Genomic DNA, 16,051 nt, shown 5'->3' with positions numbered 1-16,051 from the left:
CTTGGTGAAGTAATTTTTGATATTTACACTTTTGCCCCCGTAAAAATCAAAAATTACATTTTTGCCCCAAAAACTGAAAAATTGCCCATAGACATATTTTTTATCCCTTATACTCATATCATTCCCCAATTTGTCAAATGTGATCTAAATTCTCTCAAAATCTCAAATTTTGTCCGCAGATGGAAAAATTACAATTTTACCCCTATATAGTGAAAATTTCAATTTGACTCCGAATTGATCCTCGAACTCCTAATTACCATTTTGAGTCATCCCTGAACTGTGAAACTCTTAATTTCACCTTAAAATTCCTATTTGAACTAGTTCGAGGCTTAATCGACTTAATGATACCATTAGGGGCAATATCGTCTTTTAACGATTTCTCGAACTTCCTAAATATACAAACATTCTATCGAGCATGTGAATGACATTATAATTATTTTACAAAGCAGGGTTTGACATATCATCTCTTGATCTTTTAAACTAAGTTCTCTATACTTTGCATTAGGATAATTTTAACCATATGTTAAGAATTAGGACTTTAATCAGTAAACCAAATAAGATTTATAATTGGATAGTTTAACAGCTTCTATAATAGTTTTTATTTAAAAAATCCTTTGTATCTTATATTTATCTGATATTATATATCTTGTGTTAAAAAAATGTTAATTTCTTATTTAATTTAGATTGAAAATTAAAATTTTGATGAAAAGGTATTAGTACATAGCACGTACAACATACTTTGAGCAACCATTCTAATAATTTGAAACTTCAAATAAGAGTTTTGGTCTTTAATTTGGAAGCCAAGGACCACAATTAATAAATTTAATTGAATTAGTGATTATAAATAAAAAAAAGTCAATATTAAAATATTAAATTAATATAAATAATTAAATGGTGATCGATGAATTTATATAAGCCTTTTCAAAAATAATCTATATAAGTCATTAATATATATATATATATATAATAACATGTATTATAACATTATTTGTAATATAAACGTTATATTATAAAGTATTAACCCCTAAAATATAGAAAATTTTTCAATTCTTCCTCTCGTAAGATATTCTTGAATTTGATAGTGGAATAAATTTTACTTTACTATGTAAAAAACTTATGTCACTAACAGATTTTATTTTAATATGAAAATGATTCGTTTTATATTAATATCAAAGAAAATTTGTATTTTTTTCAAAATAATCTTATGTTAATCATAAAAAGACATAAGGCTAATAATTTTTAAAAATAAACTATTAAGTAAATTAAAATTTTAAAAAATTTTAATAGATAAAAAGAATTCGATTAAGTCAGTTAAAACCAAATTAACCAACTAAAGCCAATTAATCAAACGCAAATTCAATTGGTTTAATTAAATCCCCTATCAAAATCGATTGGGTCGATTAATATAATTTTTTGACTGATTTAATTGATTGTTCACCCCTACTTATAACAAAATTGATGTGTTATCCTCTTGCTTTAGAGGAAAATAATAATAATAATTTTATAAGTAAACTTTAAATAATTTTGAAAGCTATAAATTCTTTTTATGAGAATTAAAACTGTAAAGAATGTTTAGCAAACCAATAATTATCTATGGATTTATGGGATAAGGTTCAAATTTGCCTCTCTACTTAGGATCATAGATTAGAATTTTCACTTATTTAATCCCATTAAAATATGATCAAAAATTAACGGCAAAAGTATATTTTACATAATATGTTAACTTTTGACTATTTTTTGAATTAATTAGAAAGTATATTGGTAAAATTGCATTTATTTAAAGAAAAATAATAAATTTGATCCATCGATCTAAATAAATTAATAAATTCAGATCTTATTCTAAAATTTATTTGCTAGAATTGACTTTTTATATAAGTAAGCTCTTTTTTTAACATATAAATTTTTAGTTACATATTTAACCATATAATTCTACCATATGAAAAGTTGATTTGACTTCCCTTTCTCGAGATTTTTTATAAAATATACTACTAATAAAAAAATTATTATTCTATATGTTGTTGGTGAAGTTTTTAAATTGTACAGAGAATTAGGATATTATGATATGTCTTTTATTTATTAAATTAATTAATTAATTTTTTGAATATATTATAATGGCTTGTAGAATTTAAATATTTCTCCAAAGGTATATAAAATAATTTTTTCTAATAAAAAAAAAGTCAAAATACCCACAAAGTTCGTATACTCATACAATTTGTTCAACTTAGTCTCTATACTCAAAATCGAAACAATTTAATTACTTAATTTTGAAAATTATCCCAATTTAATCCTTCATCTAACAACATTCAATTTTTTCGTTAAAAGGGATGACATCAACGTTGACGTGGCATTGACATGATGAAGCGGCACAAATGTGATGACATAGTAGTGCCACGTGGTATTGATATGATGAGGTCATAATGCTGACATTGTGCTAATATGTCGATGCCACATGGCAATGTTGGCATGGCAAATTAAGAAAAAATTTTAAAAAAAAAATTATGTGCCACGTTATAGGGACTAAATTGAACAAAAATTTATATGACATGAACTAAATTGAACAAAACTGAAATATTGAGGGACTAAATTAAAAAAATATTTAAAAATATAAATATTTAAGTAAATGATACACATATTATAAATAAGTCAAATGTTTATATGTAAAAGATTTATGACGTTAAAAAATATAAATAAATATTTTCTTACTTGATTATTTGATTCTAGAATAAATATATTAATTTATCTCTTTGCAAAAATTTAGTTTGAATTAACATATTTATTCTAACATGATGACGTGGCATTCAAACTTAATTTTTGCAAAGAATAAAGTAAGAAAATATTGATTTATATTTTTTAACAACATAAATATTTTTCATATAAACATTTGACTTATTAATTAATATGTGTATTATCCACTTAAATATTTATATTTTTCAAATATTTTTTCAATTTAGTCCCTAAAAACCTCAATTTTGTTCAATTTTATCTATGTATTATAGATTTTTGTTCAATTTAGTCCTCATGATGTGGCACAGAATTTTTTTTTGAAATTTTTTTTCTTAATTTTCCATGTAGCACTGACATGTCAGTTTGTTAATGGTACGTCAACATATCAATGGCACGTGGCACTGTCACGTCATCACATTGGTGCCATGTGATCGTGTTACATCATTATGTCAATATCACGTTATCAAAAGTGCCACATCAATGCCATGTCAGCGTTCACATCATCTCATTTAATAGTAAATTTGGATGCTGTTAGAAAGAGGGACTAATTGAATCAATTCTCAAAATTAAATAACTAAATTGCTTTGATTTTAAGTATATGGATTAAATTGAACAAAATGCATAAGTACAAAGACTTAGCAAGTATTTTAACCAATAAATATATTATTATTTATTTAAATATTTATATTTTTTAAATATTTTTTAATTTAGTCTCTCAACATCTAAATTTTATTCAATTTAGTCTATGTATTAAAAATTTTTGTTCAATTTACTTCCTGTGACTTGGCATAGATTTTTTTTGAAAAATTTTTCTTTTAATTTGCCACATCAACATTGCCATGTGACACCGAACCCCAACTTGTCAATGCCATGTCATCATATCAATGTCATGTGGCATTGTCATGCCATCACATCTGTGCCATGTGGTGGTGCCACATTATCATGTTAACGTCATGTCACTAATATGTATCACGTTAGTACTAACGTTATCCCTTTAATGATAAAATTGGATACTATTAGAGAAAAAAAATTATATTGAAGTAATTTTTAAAATTAAGAAATTAAATTATTTAGATTTTGAATGTAAAGTTTAAATTGAATAAAATATATAAATACAAAGATTTGATGGATATTTTAATCAAAAGAAAAATCATAATACTGACAAAAAGTTAGACATCTTTGGGCTTTGTTGGCCCACGGACATTTGAATTGAAGCGGTTCGGTTCAAAATCTACCAAATTTCTAAAACCCTGCCCAGAGCATGAAAATCCTGTCCTTCTACTTCCCAACCCCCCCAAACCCCTTTCCCTTCCACAATGCTTTCTCGTCTCCTCCCCAAACCTTCCCATTTCCGTCTCCTACCCCTCCTTTCCTCAAAATCCCAACCGTATCCCTACTCCCCTCAACACCCTCCCATTTCCCTCCTCCGTTTCCTCTCAACCAATCAAAACAATAACAACGATAATAAAAAAGATCAATCGTTTTCCAATCCATGGAAAATTTCCCCAGATAATGACGGGAAATTCGACAGTCTCTTCTCCGATGAGTCCGGAAACCTCGCCGGATTCTCCAGCGTCACCGAGTCTCCTACGGCAGCCGGTGAGGAAGACGGTGGTGCTGGAAAGAAGAGTGGGGAAGGGGATTGGTTGGTTGGAGAGGAAGATAAAGCGTGGAGCTTTGGAGAGGAAGAGAAAGGTGATGGCGTGTTTGATTTAAAAGGTGTACGGGATTTTGTTGAAACCGGAGGTGAAACTAGTGTTGCCCAGAGTGATGATAGTGTTGAGGAGCAGAAGAATTTTGAAGAAGAAGAGAAGCAGCTCACTGCCGTACTCAAAGGCAAGCTTCCATTTTGTTAATAAAAAATAGATTCAGTAGCAATTTATTGTTATGTTTTTTATAGGATTGAAAGGATGAAATAATAAATTTAGGCGTAGTTTGGCATTGCGGTTATAACATAGAGTGAAAATGTGGCGATTAGGATAGCTAGGAACTTACTTTTGCCATTGAGATCAAGCTCATCGTAATTGGCAAATTTTATATTATTTAGAATAGCATTTGCAGCAAAACTCAGCGAGTGTGATCATACATGAATCAAATTGCAATGGCTAATGGGGCCTTTGTATAATAGAAGGAAGAGTAGGATGAGAACTGAAATAAAAAAGGAAAATTTTTATAAATTATGGCTTTGGTTTCCTTGTTTGTAAATCAAGGTGCTGGCTACATTTTTACCTTGATTTATCTTTGGGGTTAAGAGGAAGATTATACCCTTTTGCAGGTCCGAATCGTGCATTTGGTGACCTTATTGCAGCATCCGGTATCACAGATGCGATGCTTGACAGTTTGATTGCTCTGAAGGATTTAGAAGGGGTTGATGGATTGCCACCTTTAAGTGTTATAGAAGATATGCGATATGAAAAGAATACAAGGAAATCCATGAGAGCTGAAATAGAACTCCTGAAGATGGAGGAAATTGCCAAAGCAAGAGTAAGACAAGTAGACGATAAGGGAAGGGCTTATGGTACTGGGAGAAGAAAATGTAGTGTAGCTCGTGTCTGGGTTCAACCTGGTGTTGGGAAATTTATCATCAATGACAAACAATTTGATGTCTATTTCCCAATGCTTGATCATCGTGCTGCTCTTCTTCGGCCATTCTCTGAAACAAAGACCTTAGGCCTTTGGGACATTAACTGCACTGTTAAAGGAGGTGGTGTTACAGGTAAGCTTAAGTCCTTGAACTTACACTTCGTTCCTTCCTCTAAACAATAAAAACAGTTTCCTTAATAGCAATGTCCCAAATTTATTTGTTTAACACTTGAGTTTCTCCGATTTCAAGTTTATGCATCACCACTTTTACATGAATATCAAGCTGGAAAATTTAAAAAAGTTGTTTTTGTTCATTATATTGTACTTGACCAGGCTGCTTTATCAAGAATAAGAAAAATGTTATGCCTATAGAAAGGGAGCAGTCTTTACTATTTCACCCTGTTGATCTGGCATTGAGCATGTTAGCCACAGAATTAATACAAGTAATTGGATGAATATATTTTCATGCTTTTTAACTTGTGGGGACCAGCCATGGAGAAATGCGATTTTGCAAATATTTTTAGGCATGCTTTATCCTCTCAAGTTGTACAGATAACAATTGCACTACTTATTTTCTGCAAGAGTGAACGATGTTTGACATGTGTTTAATACTAGTTCTTTGAATGAGGGTAGACAGTTTAGTTTCTATTTGCAATAAGTCAAATTATTAAGTATACAGTCTAAATATGTTTAATCTAATGAAAGATTAGTTAACGTGTTGACTTGGCATACTACATGTCTAGTTGCAGCCACCTCAAATCCAACCTGCAACCAATGGCCATAACTTGTTGGCACTGCATGATCTCATGTCAAATGGTGGCAAAATGCCACCGCAATGACACTTAACATGATAAGTGTTAACTAGCTGAAGGCCTTTCTGGTAAGTTGATTGTTGTCTGTAAATAGAGCTTAGTGAGGTTTGGCTAATACGAGCTTCAATTTTTCTCATTTAAAAATTTGCCAGGAGGCTGGCCCCACCTTCTTACATGTTAGACAACTTCTTAAAAATACTTTCCCTTCCAGATTAAAATTTGTATAATACCCTTCTATTTGTTTTCGTATGCTATCATATAACTTAGTTATGCTTTTGAGCTGATGAGGTTTGAACAGTTAGTCTGGTCTTCATAGTTCATTTTGCAAGGTTATGGAGTTCATTGGCTGTTGAATCTTAAAAAGTGGATGCTACCACAGGCATACTGCACTCAAGATATCATCTAGAGAGTGGCAAACTTTGATTTCAAGTATAGTGGTCTTTCAGTGCACGGTGTTAAGGAAAACTTATCTAATAGATACCTTAATTACCTTAGTTAGCTTACTTTCATATTTAACAGTCTAATGCCGTTTGCCTAAGGTGAAATTTAATGTTTTATAAGTGCTTTGTTGCACTATTGACTTTAGTTTTCTTCCTTCTAAGTGAAGCTGACTATCTGCTTGTGACAGGCCAAGTGGGAGCAATTCAGTTGGGAATCAGTAGGGCATTGCAAAATTTTGAGCCAGAGCTACGTCCTCCACTCAGAGCTGGTATTACCTCTTTTAGGATTGTGCATTATTGTATCTTGGTCATTTACACTCCATTAATCCATTTTTGGGGTCTGGCAAGGACTTTTAATCATAATCTTCATCATTACATTTTTTTTTATCTTATGAAAATATTTACTAAAAAGCTCATGTGTCCAACCAGCCGGTTTCTTGACAAGGGATCCACGTGTGGTGGAAAGGAAAAAACCAGGGAAGGCAAAAGCAAGGAAGAGCTTCCAATGGGTCAAGCGTTGATCAACTGTTGCTTGCCTGCTTTTCTGTGATAGTAATTTCTTGGGGACCTTTTTAGGCTTATTGTATTTTTGATGAGAAGGGAATTTTATTTTTGCCATGATGCAATAATTTCTTTCATTCATAAGGTTCGGGGTTTGCATTGTAACGTAGCTTGTAATCTAGTTCTCCCAACTTCAGTAGCAACAGGGTTAGGATGATTTTGCTTGACCATGAAATATGTTTGAGATATTGGCCCTTTCTATATTTTTTGCGGAAAGAAGGAAAAATCTGTTGACATCTCATGGTGTTTGAATTTGATGCTGTCCACTTTTATATGTTTGATGCTGTACACGATAAAATATGCTAATATTTCCCATAGTCAAATATCATTCGCTGGGTTTTTCAGGAAAATTTTACCTTTGTCTACAATTGGAGATTCTTCTTTTTTTTTTTTTTTCCTTAAGAAAGTGAAAGTAAATTCAAATATTTGTTCTTGAAAGGTAGGTAAAAAAACCAAGGAGCAGACAATAATATAAAAATTGATGTCGATGATCTGAGGTGCTCGTATAAAAACTTGAATCTCGTAATCTAACTTAATCATATAAGTTATTTTGATTTGTATTTTTAATATATATTTTTTGTTAGGTATAGTATTTTAAAAAAATTTAGTCATTTAAGAAATTTTAAATAATTTTTTTATTTTTTATTAAATTTTTAATTTTTTATTGTAAGTCAAAATTTTATTTTTATTTTAATTAATTGTGATTAGATAAAATGTCAATTATTTTTTTTACGCGATGTGATATTGATGTGTATGTATATTAATATGTATGTCATAATAAATAATGATGTGATATGTTGATAAATTACGATTATATAATTATATAATATTTTTGAATTTTACGTTAATATAAATCAATAAGTAACGTTTAGATTAATGACCAATAATTAATGTTAATAATAAAAATTTATATGATAAAAAAATGAGAATTTATTAGAATATTTTTAAATAGTTAAAGAGTTTTATAATTTTTTTAATTTATTTTTATAAAAAAATAAAAAATATTAATCAAATAGAATTTTAATTAATTTATATTATACGGGGATACCGGCCCTACTTATAATCATTCCTCATTGTAAGAGTCAGACCATTTGATCATGCAATGTAAGCTTAAAAATATTAAATATTTTACCATGGGGATTAAGAAATCAATATAAAAATTTTAATTCACTGGACATCCTAAAACAAAAATAGAATTGAGAAAATGGTATTCGGATTGGCTGTACTAGTTACTAACTAACGAGGCAGAGGAGTCGTATTTCTCAGACTAGGACCGTTAGGTGTAGTGGAAGAGGTAACTAGCTTTTCGTTCCACGATTCAAAGCCAAGTCTGTAGGTTCGATAGCGGAAGGCAAACCAAAACAAGGACAAGAGCAGTAGAATTTTGTTCCCGGAAACCTACAGAAGAAATGTTGAATTGCCCAGGTATTTTCTCTTCTCTATCTCTTCGATTCTGCTAATACTTTGTGGATTGAAGCGAGTCTGTCTCTAGGATTTAATTGGGTTTTTTTTTTTTATCAATTCAATTGATAACCCTAAGTTAATCAATTCATGTTCAATTCGCACTCTATTAATCTTTGAAATTTGAGAATTGTGAGATTTTTCCCTTTAAGAATTGCTATCAAATTTAAGAATCGTCATTTTCTATTCATTTTTGTATTTCCTCTTTCTTTATTAATTTTCTTTTCAGAGCTGTGGAAATGAAAGAAAAGAACACAATCTCCCCACTTAGGCGCATTTTAGTGAATTGTACGGCTCAGGTTCGTCGATAAGTACTCACCTTGGCCTTGTACTTCTGCCTGTTTCATCAGGATTATATTTTAAATATTTAGTAAGTGAGGTTGAAAATAAACAAAAATGTGATTGCGGAAAGTCCTTTTGTTGAACCTGCTGTTTAGTGAGTGTTTGTTCTGCTTGCACTTGGCTACTAGTCTTTTTCATTTTTTAATTGAAGAGACGTCTTTGCAGGCAAAAGAATATGGGGCCTGTGTGGCAGCTAAAGTTCCGGAGGTTGAACGCGATATGTGTTTGAAAGAATTTCTTGCCCTAAAGACTTGCATGCAGAATACGGTATCCATGTTGCTTAGAAATATACTTTTATGCATTAAAAGAAAGAAATATATTTGTAGTGCATAATCCCTTTTGAAAAAGCTGCACTTAAGATTAATGTTTTCTCCTTTTTTGTTTATAGCTCCGGGGAAAGGTTTAATGTTTGGATCCTTGGAGGAAGTTGTTCAAACTTTGTATAAGACGGTGAATGCGATGAACTTTTCCTTTTTTTTTTTATTGCTAGTCTTTAAGCTCGGTACATTCTTTCTATTGTACTCATACTATCCTTTTGTGCTTCAGTAGTTTTATTATTCTCCAGCAATTTGGGTTTTGAGGTTCAAAAACTCAACATAACCTTAGGAAGATGGCCGGGAAAGCATCAAGCTCTCAAGCCAGTGTTGGTGGTTTAGGATCTGGAGCTTTGTCGCATGTTTTCATACAATATCCCCCTCTACGTTGCAACATTCCTGGATCAAGAGGTTTCTATTATGATGATGGAAATAAGTTGCTTATCTCTTCTACATCTGATCAGGTTTTGTAGTTCTGAAGTTAATAAGTGTGCTTGAATTTTGTTTGACCTCGGCAGTTCCATATTTTATTTTTCTTATTTGCCTTTCTACACAGGTCTTTTCGTGGAAAACTACTCCCTTTTCTCCTCTTGCTGCCTCTACCACTGATTCAATAGATGAAGGGCCTATCTGCTCCATCCGGTTTTCTCTAGATGAAAAGTTTATAGCAGTCCAACGATCCAACATATTGATACAATTTTGGCATAGAGAAACAGGGGAAACTTTCACTCACAGGTGCAAGTCTGAGTCGGAGAATATACTGGGGTTTTTCTGGACAGATTGTCCGTCATGTGATATTGTAGTTGTAAAGACCAGGTAGGGGGAGGCTTCCTGTCCATTTTACAATTGTATTGGATAATGATTTTGTTTTTGTGAACATCTTAAATCTTGATATGGTGTGTAAAAATTCAGCATCAACTGAGATATGATATTTCTGACAAGGAATTCAATTTCATATAATAGCAATGTTATGCTGCCTCTGAATGCTTACTTCACGTTCACTTGGATGCCTAATATATAAAATAAACATGGTTTGTAACATTTACAAGAAATTTAATTAGCCTACTGACTTGGAGATTACTTTTTCTTTTTCCTTTTTTTTTTTTTTTTACAAGAGGGAGCACTGCAGCTTAAACTTAGGATCTCTATTCAAATCCCACCCAACCGTTACCACTGGAACAAGCAGAATTAGCAACTTTGGAGTTACCTACTAGTTAGAATGCATCAAATAGATGTTATTATCACCTAATGCACATCATTTTATCATACCTGAAATCCTCTTGTAGCAATGGATGGACTCTTTCAGGCCATGCAGCTAGGTAAAGAACATTTAGAACTTTTGTATCAGCCATTGGCATTGTATGCTTTCTTTTGTTATTGATGCACGGAACTGTGCTGTCTTTGCTGCATGACCAAGACAAATATAATGATATGAAAAAGAGAGAGGAAAACCATTATCATTTTGGCAAATTATTCATTATTACACATTTTTTATCAGTTTCCTCTGGGGAAGAGAACAATTTATGTAACTTATACTTGGGGAGATACCGCTATAGCATGGATCCGGAATAAGAAGTTCCCAAGGCCAGAATCAACAATTTTACTGTTAAATTTAGTTTGGAAACTTAAATGCATTGTACATCCAACATCATCAAGTCAACCTCACAAGTTTTGCCATCATTGTCCATGTTATTGAGTAATAGTCATCCATCCTTGACCTTTTTGAGTTATGTAGGGTATACTTCTTTCTATTTTTCCTCTCCATGTTTCTACTTTTATTGGCACCAAAGATTTATTGTGTTCAATTCACTGAAATGGAATTTAATCACAGTGGGTTGGACTTGTTTGCTTATGATTATGCCTCAAAGTCACTTGCCTTGGTGGAGGCAAGGAAATTAAATGTGAGTTGGTATGTCTACACGCACGAGAGCAGATTGGTTCTTCTTGCTTCAGGAATGCAGTGCAAGACATTCAATGGCTTGCAGGTATGGCTAAGAGCTTCAATATTTGCTCAATTTTCTAGAAATCCTCTTAGAGCCTGTTTGGTTTAGCTTTTTTGGTAGCTTAAAAGTTATTATGAAGCTCTTATGAAAAATTATAACTTTTAAAATTAACTTAAAGCTATCTGGTAAATTTACTTTTGTAAGGTTTTTTTTTAGATAAGCAATTTGGTAAAGCAACTTATATAAGTTCTAATTTTGGTTAAAATTACCATAAAGCATATTTAATAAATAACTTTCTAGTAGTTTGATTGGCCTGGTCTTTTTTTTAAGCTTAAAAGCTATTGTGAAGCTTTTATGAAAAATAATAACTTTTAAAAAAGCTAAAATTGTTTGGTGAAGTTACTTTTATAAGCTTTATTTTATTGATAAGCTGTTTGGCAAAACAACATTTATAAGCTCTAATTTTGGTTAAAATTACCATAAAGGGTATTTAATAAATACCTTTCTAGTAGTATGGGCCTTCTGCTTTTTTTTTTTTCTTAATAGTCTTTGCAGAGAGAGGTAGAGGAGAGAGAGATCATGATTTGCGTTGGAGAGGGGTGATTTGCAGAGAGAGGGAGAGGAGAGGGAGATTGATTGAGAGGGTAACATTGGGATTATTTTTAATAAATGAGGACATTTTTGGAACAAAAATAAAAATTTTCCTGAAAAGCTGGCATGTTTTTAAAAGAAAAGAAGGGAAAGCTCCTCTCTAAAGCTTTTCCTGAAGCTCTTTTTTTTTTTTTATAGATTTTGTTCTTTAAAAAAAGTTATTTTTTTAAAGAGCTTCTTAAAATCTTGTTTGGCTCGACTTTTTCTTTTAAGAGGTAGCTACATTGAGAAAAAGCTGGGCCAAACAGACATTTAGACGAGGCTCTACTTTGGCTGGGCTATGCTTGCTCTATGCAAGAAAATAAACTTAGAAATTGGTTTCGGAGGCTACATGCAAGAAAATGGTATTAAAAGCTTGCACTTGTTGCAACATTTGGTTAACTTTATGACACTTGAAAAAATAGAGATTGATCATCTACTGAAGTTGACATGAAAATGTAGTGTTAGAGTGATGGTCCCTTGGGAAAAGTGATCCTGTTATTGTGGTTCCTTAGCCTTTAATAGACAGTACAGATAGGTGGTGGTCCTTTTTGTCCTCGATTTCATTAATTTGACAAGTTGCTTATGTTCAGCTTTCGTCTGCTGGGATTATTCGATTACCAAAGTTTGAGATGGTAATGGCTAAATCTGAAGCTAACAGCAAGCCTGTCCTTGCTTCTGAAGATGTCTATATTGTCACTGTGTATGTTTCTTTTATCTTTTTCTGCTAATATACCAAATTGTTTGCTAGAATATATAAATATTAAGATCTTCTTTTTCTACTTGACAGCTATGGGAGAATATACTGTTTGCAAGTTGATAGAGTTGCAATGGTACTGCACTTGTATCGGTTTTACCGTGATGCTGTTGTCCAACAGGTAAGTGTTGCTCAAAACTCCCTCAAGCTCATTTCAAGTGCAGGCTACATTCAAACTGGTTTTGAGTTGAAATCCCAACCATATTCATTTCCATTTGCAGGGTTCTTTACCAATCTATTCGAGCAAGGTTGCTGTGAGTGTGGTTGATAATGTACTACTTGTTCACCAAGTAGATGCAAAGGTTGTTATACTCTATGACATATTTGCAGATTCTCGAGCTCCCATATCTGCTCCACTTCCTGTACTGTTGAGGGGTTTTCCAAGGTCCAATATTTCTACATCTCGACCTAGCAGCAAAGAAAGTGAAAGCTCAGAGGCCTCTCATACAAATGATCATGAAGCAATTATTTATGGAGATGACTGGACCTTTTTGGTTCCTGACCTTATTTGTGATGTTACCAATAAGCTTTTATGGAAGATCCACTTAGACTTGGAGGCAAGTCTTGTTGGTCATTCTTTGTTATTTTGTAATGGTTAATTCTTGTAATGACTCTCCCCTTTTTCTCCTTGTAGGCAATTTCTGCTAGTAGCTCAGAAGTTCCATCAGTATTGGAATTCTTGCAAAGACGAAAGCTGGAAGCTAATAAGGTCAATTCTCAGCTATCTCTCTTTCTCTTTCCACAATGAATGGCAATATAATCATTACCTGTTATTAAGTGTGCATTGCTTCTGCTATTTCAGGCTAAACAACTATGTTTGGGAATTACACAAACAGTGATTCTAGAACGCAGACCTGTCACCATGGTTGCCAAGGCAATGGATGTATTAGTCACCTCATATTCCCACTCTCTTAAAACTGGCAGTTATTTAAAGGGATTAAAGACTGAGAGGGCTCCCTCAAGCGTGCCAAATGTGAGTGGCCCAGGACAAGGCATTGATGTATTCACCAACAGAACAGATGGCCTTGGAAAATCCATCCAACATGAATCTGCTTCCAGAGTCAACAGTGTTGGTAGGCCTTCAACTTATTCTTCTTCAGAGACTGAGGATAGTTCCAGCGTTGAACCATTGAAAACCAGCTCAAATGGTACAAAATTTGTTGCTGGCAAAGTGGTTATGGGTGCTGAAAGTTGTACCACTGAAGCTCAGTCATCATCCTTCTCATCTCAATTTCCAGGTCCTAGTAGTAATCCATTAAATGCTAGTGTTTCTGAGCAGCAGGAGTCTCAGCTCAGTTCACCTGCAATTTCACCTGATGAGATGTACAAATTTGTCTTTGCTCCTATCGAGGAAGAGATGGTTGGAGAGCCTTCTTATCTGGTTGCCATCATTCTTGAGTTTTGTCGAAGGTATGCTGACTATTGGAAGTTGTTTAGGACTGCTGTTTAACTATTTTAAAGGATTCTTAAAATGGGCTTGAATCTTATAAACAACCGCTGTAACCATATTCTAGATAGAAACACAAAGCTCCCTATTGTGTATAAACTTATTTTCTAATAATGTTTTCTTAGCCATTTATATGGAAAATATAAACATAAGTTATATAAACTTTGTAGCAAAAAAAAGTTACTCATATAAATCATTTTCTGGTTATCTGAAGAAGCTTTTGGCCCGGCCTTCTACTGAGGAGCAGTAAAATTTATGTGGCTTTATCCAAGTCTTTAGACATAAATAATAGATTTATCAAGTAAACTCTAACAAAACATAGCTATCATTCCAAATTTAGATCAGCAATTATAATGATGTTTTGGAAGCAAAAGAAAAGGAAAAATAAAAATTCCTAGGCACAATTGTGTCAGGAGCAGGTGGAAGAAAATTAACTACATGATCTAGCAATATAACAACCAAGCTCTACCACCATGCTTTATTGACCAATTGAAAGAGAAAATACTAACTGATAGAATGCATGGTTATGGTACTCTGTTATTGAAATTGTGTTGTTCCATGAAATCTTATTTGTTTCCAATGTGCAGTGCTAGTTTGGAAAAGGTCAAAGTGCATCCAAATCTATACGTGTTAACTATTCAACTATTGGCCCGTAGCGAGCGATATGCAGAACTGAGTTTGTTTATCATAAACAAGGTTTTGAAGTCTCTTTTACCTTCACAATAAGTGTTTTTCCTTGCAAAAGAAAGAAAAGTTATGCATACGTTTTTGGCTGGATTGAGTTTTTAGTTTTGTTTAAGGGTGAAAATTCTTCTGTTGCAGATTATTGAGCCCTCAAAAGAAGTTGCTCTACAGCTGCTAGAGTCGGGTCGTCAAAATTTTCAAATTAGGAAGCTGGGTTCAGATATGCTAAGACAGCTCTCTTTACATCATGATTATGTGTTGTTACTTGTGCAAGATGGATATTATCTTGAAGCTTTACGTTATGCACGGAAGCATAAGGTAATCCTTTTTTCGGTAACTACAGTGGAAAATAAATTAGAGTGTTTTTTATTTATGTAAAATGACAGTTTTATGAATCGAGAACTGGATTCATTATATTTGTTCATTCTGACATCGTTATTAAAGTTAACTGAGATCTGTAGGCTTTCATGAAATGGACAAGCAACCTTGTCTTATTTCACCAAAATGTTGGTAAAATTTGCTCTATATGTTTGTTGGTTTTTGTTTGCAGATTTTTCATGTGTAACTGTGCATGTCTAAACATTAGGCCATTGCCAAAATCTTTACTTGTTTGAAATTGATGGCAAGAAATAGGTATTTCATGGCATTTCACGAAAATGCTGGGTGATTGTGTTCAGCTGTTAGCTTGGTTTGATTAATTTTGAAGACTTTCTAACAGGAATTTTTAAATTGTTCAGGTCACTACTATTCGGCCCTCATTATTTCTTGAAGCAGCATTTACCTCTAGTGACTCGCAACATCTGGCTGCGGTTTTGAGATTCTTTTCAGATTTTCTTCCTGGCTTTCGAAGCACTACAGATTTCTTTACATACTACCACATTCTCAATGAGATGAACTCTTCAGTAGCTGCTTGAGATCTAATAAGAAGATGACAACGTGTAGTTGCCAGTCATATTTATGGCAATGCCATCTGCTATGTAATTGTGATCACCTCTCAATGAAAGCACACCAACTATCTCAATCCTAAGACTAAGAACATCAAAAAGAACAGTTGAAGTAGAGTCCTATCAAGGGAGGAGGAGCAGCAGAAGTAGCATGCTTTTTTTAGTTTGCATCCATTTTTCCCACTTCTAATGAATAAGTGTTTGTTGATCGTCATGTTACTTTTCCAAGTCCAGCTTTTCTAAGTCTTAAACTCACTAGCAGTGTTTTGTATCTAGGACTTTTTAAGAACATCGACACTCAAGGGAAAGTTACATTAGAGTTTCTACAGATCTGGAAAATGATGATCAGTTGTTTGATACACGTTTTTATGGTATTCCCTTTTTTCGCTTTGTATTGATTTGTGCATCA

At 32.7% G+C, this 16,051-nt stretch overlaps 3 protein-coding genes across 4 annotated transcripts; all 3 read left to right on the top strand.

Moving 5' to 3' along the window:
- On the top strand, positions 3,987-7,372 carry LOC18599152 (28S ribosomal protein S9, mitochondrial). The gene is made up of 4 exons (XM_007028995.2): positions 3,987-4,560; positions 5,000-5,440; positions 6,748-6,828; positions 6,989-7,372. Exons 1-4 carry the CDS (start codon positions 4,041-4,043, stop codon positions 7,078-7,080), a joined length of 1,134 nt encoding a protein of 377 aa, XP_007029057.2. The 5' UTR covers positions 3,987-4,040; the 3' UTR covers positions 7,081-7,372.
- Positions 8,401-10,215, top strand: LOC18599151. The gene is made up of 6 exons (XM_018121901.1): positions 8,401-8,545; positions 8,811-8,880; positions 9,089-9,190; positions 9,312-9,373; positions 9,470-9,701; positions 9,794-10,215. The coding sequence occupies exons 2-4, from the start codon at positions 8,821-8,823 to the stop codon at positions 9,327-9,329; spliced, it is 180 nt and encodes a 59-aa protein (XP_017977390.1). The 5' UTR covers positions 8,401-8,545; positions 8,811-8,820; the 3' UTR covers positions 9,330-9,373; positions 9,470-9,701; positions 9,794-10,215.
- LOC108660416 lies at positions 9,508-16,051 on the top strand. Of its 2 annotated transcripts, none has more exons than XM_018121899.1 (11): positions 9,508-9,701; positions 9,794-10,053; positions 11,069-11,222; positions 12,404-12,513; positions 12,601-12,688; positions 12,789-13,124; positions 13,202-13,276; positions 13,370-13,977; positions 14,602-14,710; positions 14,837-15,016; positions 15,436-16,036. In XM_018121899.1, the coding sequence occupies exons 1-11, from the start codon at positions 9,534-9,536 to the stop codon at positions 15,610-15,612; spliced, it is 2,265 nt and encodes a 754-aa protein (XP_017977388.1). In that variant the 5' UTR covers positions 9,508-9,533; the 3' UTR covers positions 15,613-16,036. The 2 variants fall into 2 exon arrangements, with proteins under 2 accessions (XP_017977388.1, XP_017977389.1); XM_018121900.1 differs by lacking the exon at positions 9,508-9,701 and adding an exon at positions 10,353-10,556 and having other exon boundaries at positions 9,970-10,053; positions 15,436-16,051.

The sequence above is a fragment of the Theobroma cacao genome, chromosome 5 (assembly GCF_000208745.1).
Source record: "Theobroma cacao cultivar B97-61/B2 chromosome 5, Criollo_cocoa_genome_V2, whole genome shotgun sequence".
NCBI classification, from domain to species: domain Eukaryota; kingdom Viridiplantae; phylum Streptophyta; class Magnoliopsida; order Malvales; family Malvaceae; genus Theobroma; species Theobroma cacao.
The sequence above is the reverse complement of the archived record's forward strand: the minus strand, read 5'-3'. Positions and strand labels throughout refer to the sequence as shown.

Coding starts and splice junctions, on each gene's coding strand:
- LOC18599151 (XM_018121901.1), top strand. CDS start 8,821: ATGAAAGAAAAGAACACAATCTCCCCACTTAGGCGCATTTTAGTGAAT. Junction 8,881..9,088: donor TAGTGAATTGTACGGCTCAG/GTTCGTCGATAA, acceptor ACGTCTTTGCAG/GCAAAAGAATATGGGGCCTG.
- LOC18599152 (XM_007028995.2), top strand. CDS start 4,041: ATGCTTTCTCGTCTCCTCCCCAAACCTTCCCATTTCCGTCTCCTACCC. Junction 5,441..6,747: donor TAAAGGAGGTGGTGTTACAG/GTAAGCTTAAGT, acceptor TGCTTGTGACAG/GCCAAGTGGGAGCAATTCAG. Junction 6,829..6,988: donor ACGTCCTCCACTCAGAGCTG/GTATTACCTCTT, acceptor GTGTCCAACCAG/CCGGTTTCTTGACAAGGGAT.
- LOC108660416 (XM_018121899.1), top strand. CDS start 9,534: ATGGCCGGGAAAGCATCAAGCTCTCAAGCCAGTGTTGGTGGTTTAGGA. Junction 10,054..11,068: donor ATTGTAGTTGTAAAGACCAG/GTAGGGGGAGGC, acceptor ATTTAATCACAG/TGGGTTGGACTTGTTTGCTT. Junction 12,689..12,788: donor GTGATGCTGTTGTCCAACAG/GTAAGTGTTGCT, acceptor TTCCATTTGCAG/GGTTCTTTACCAATCTATTC.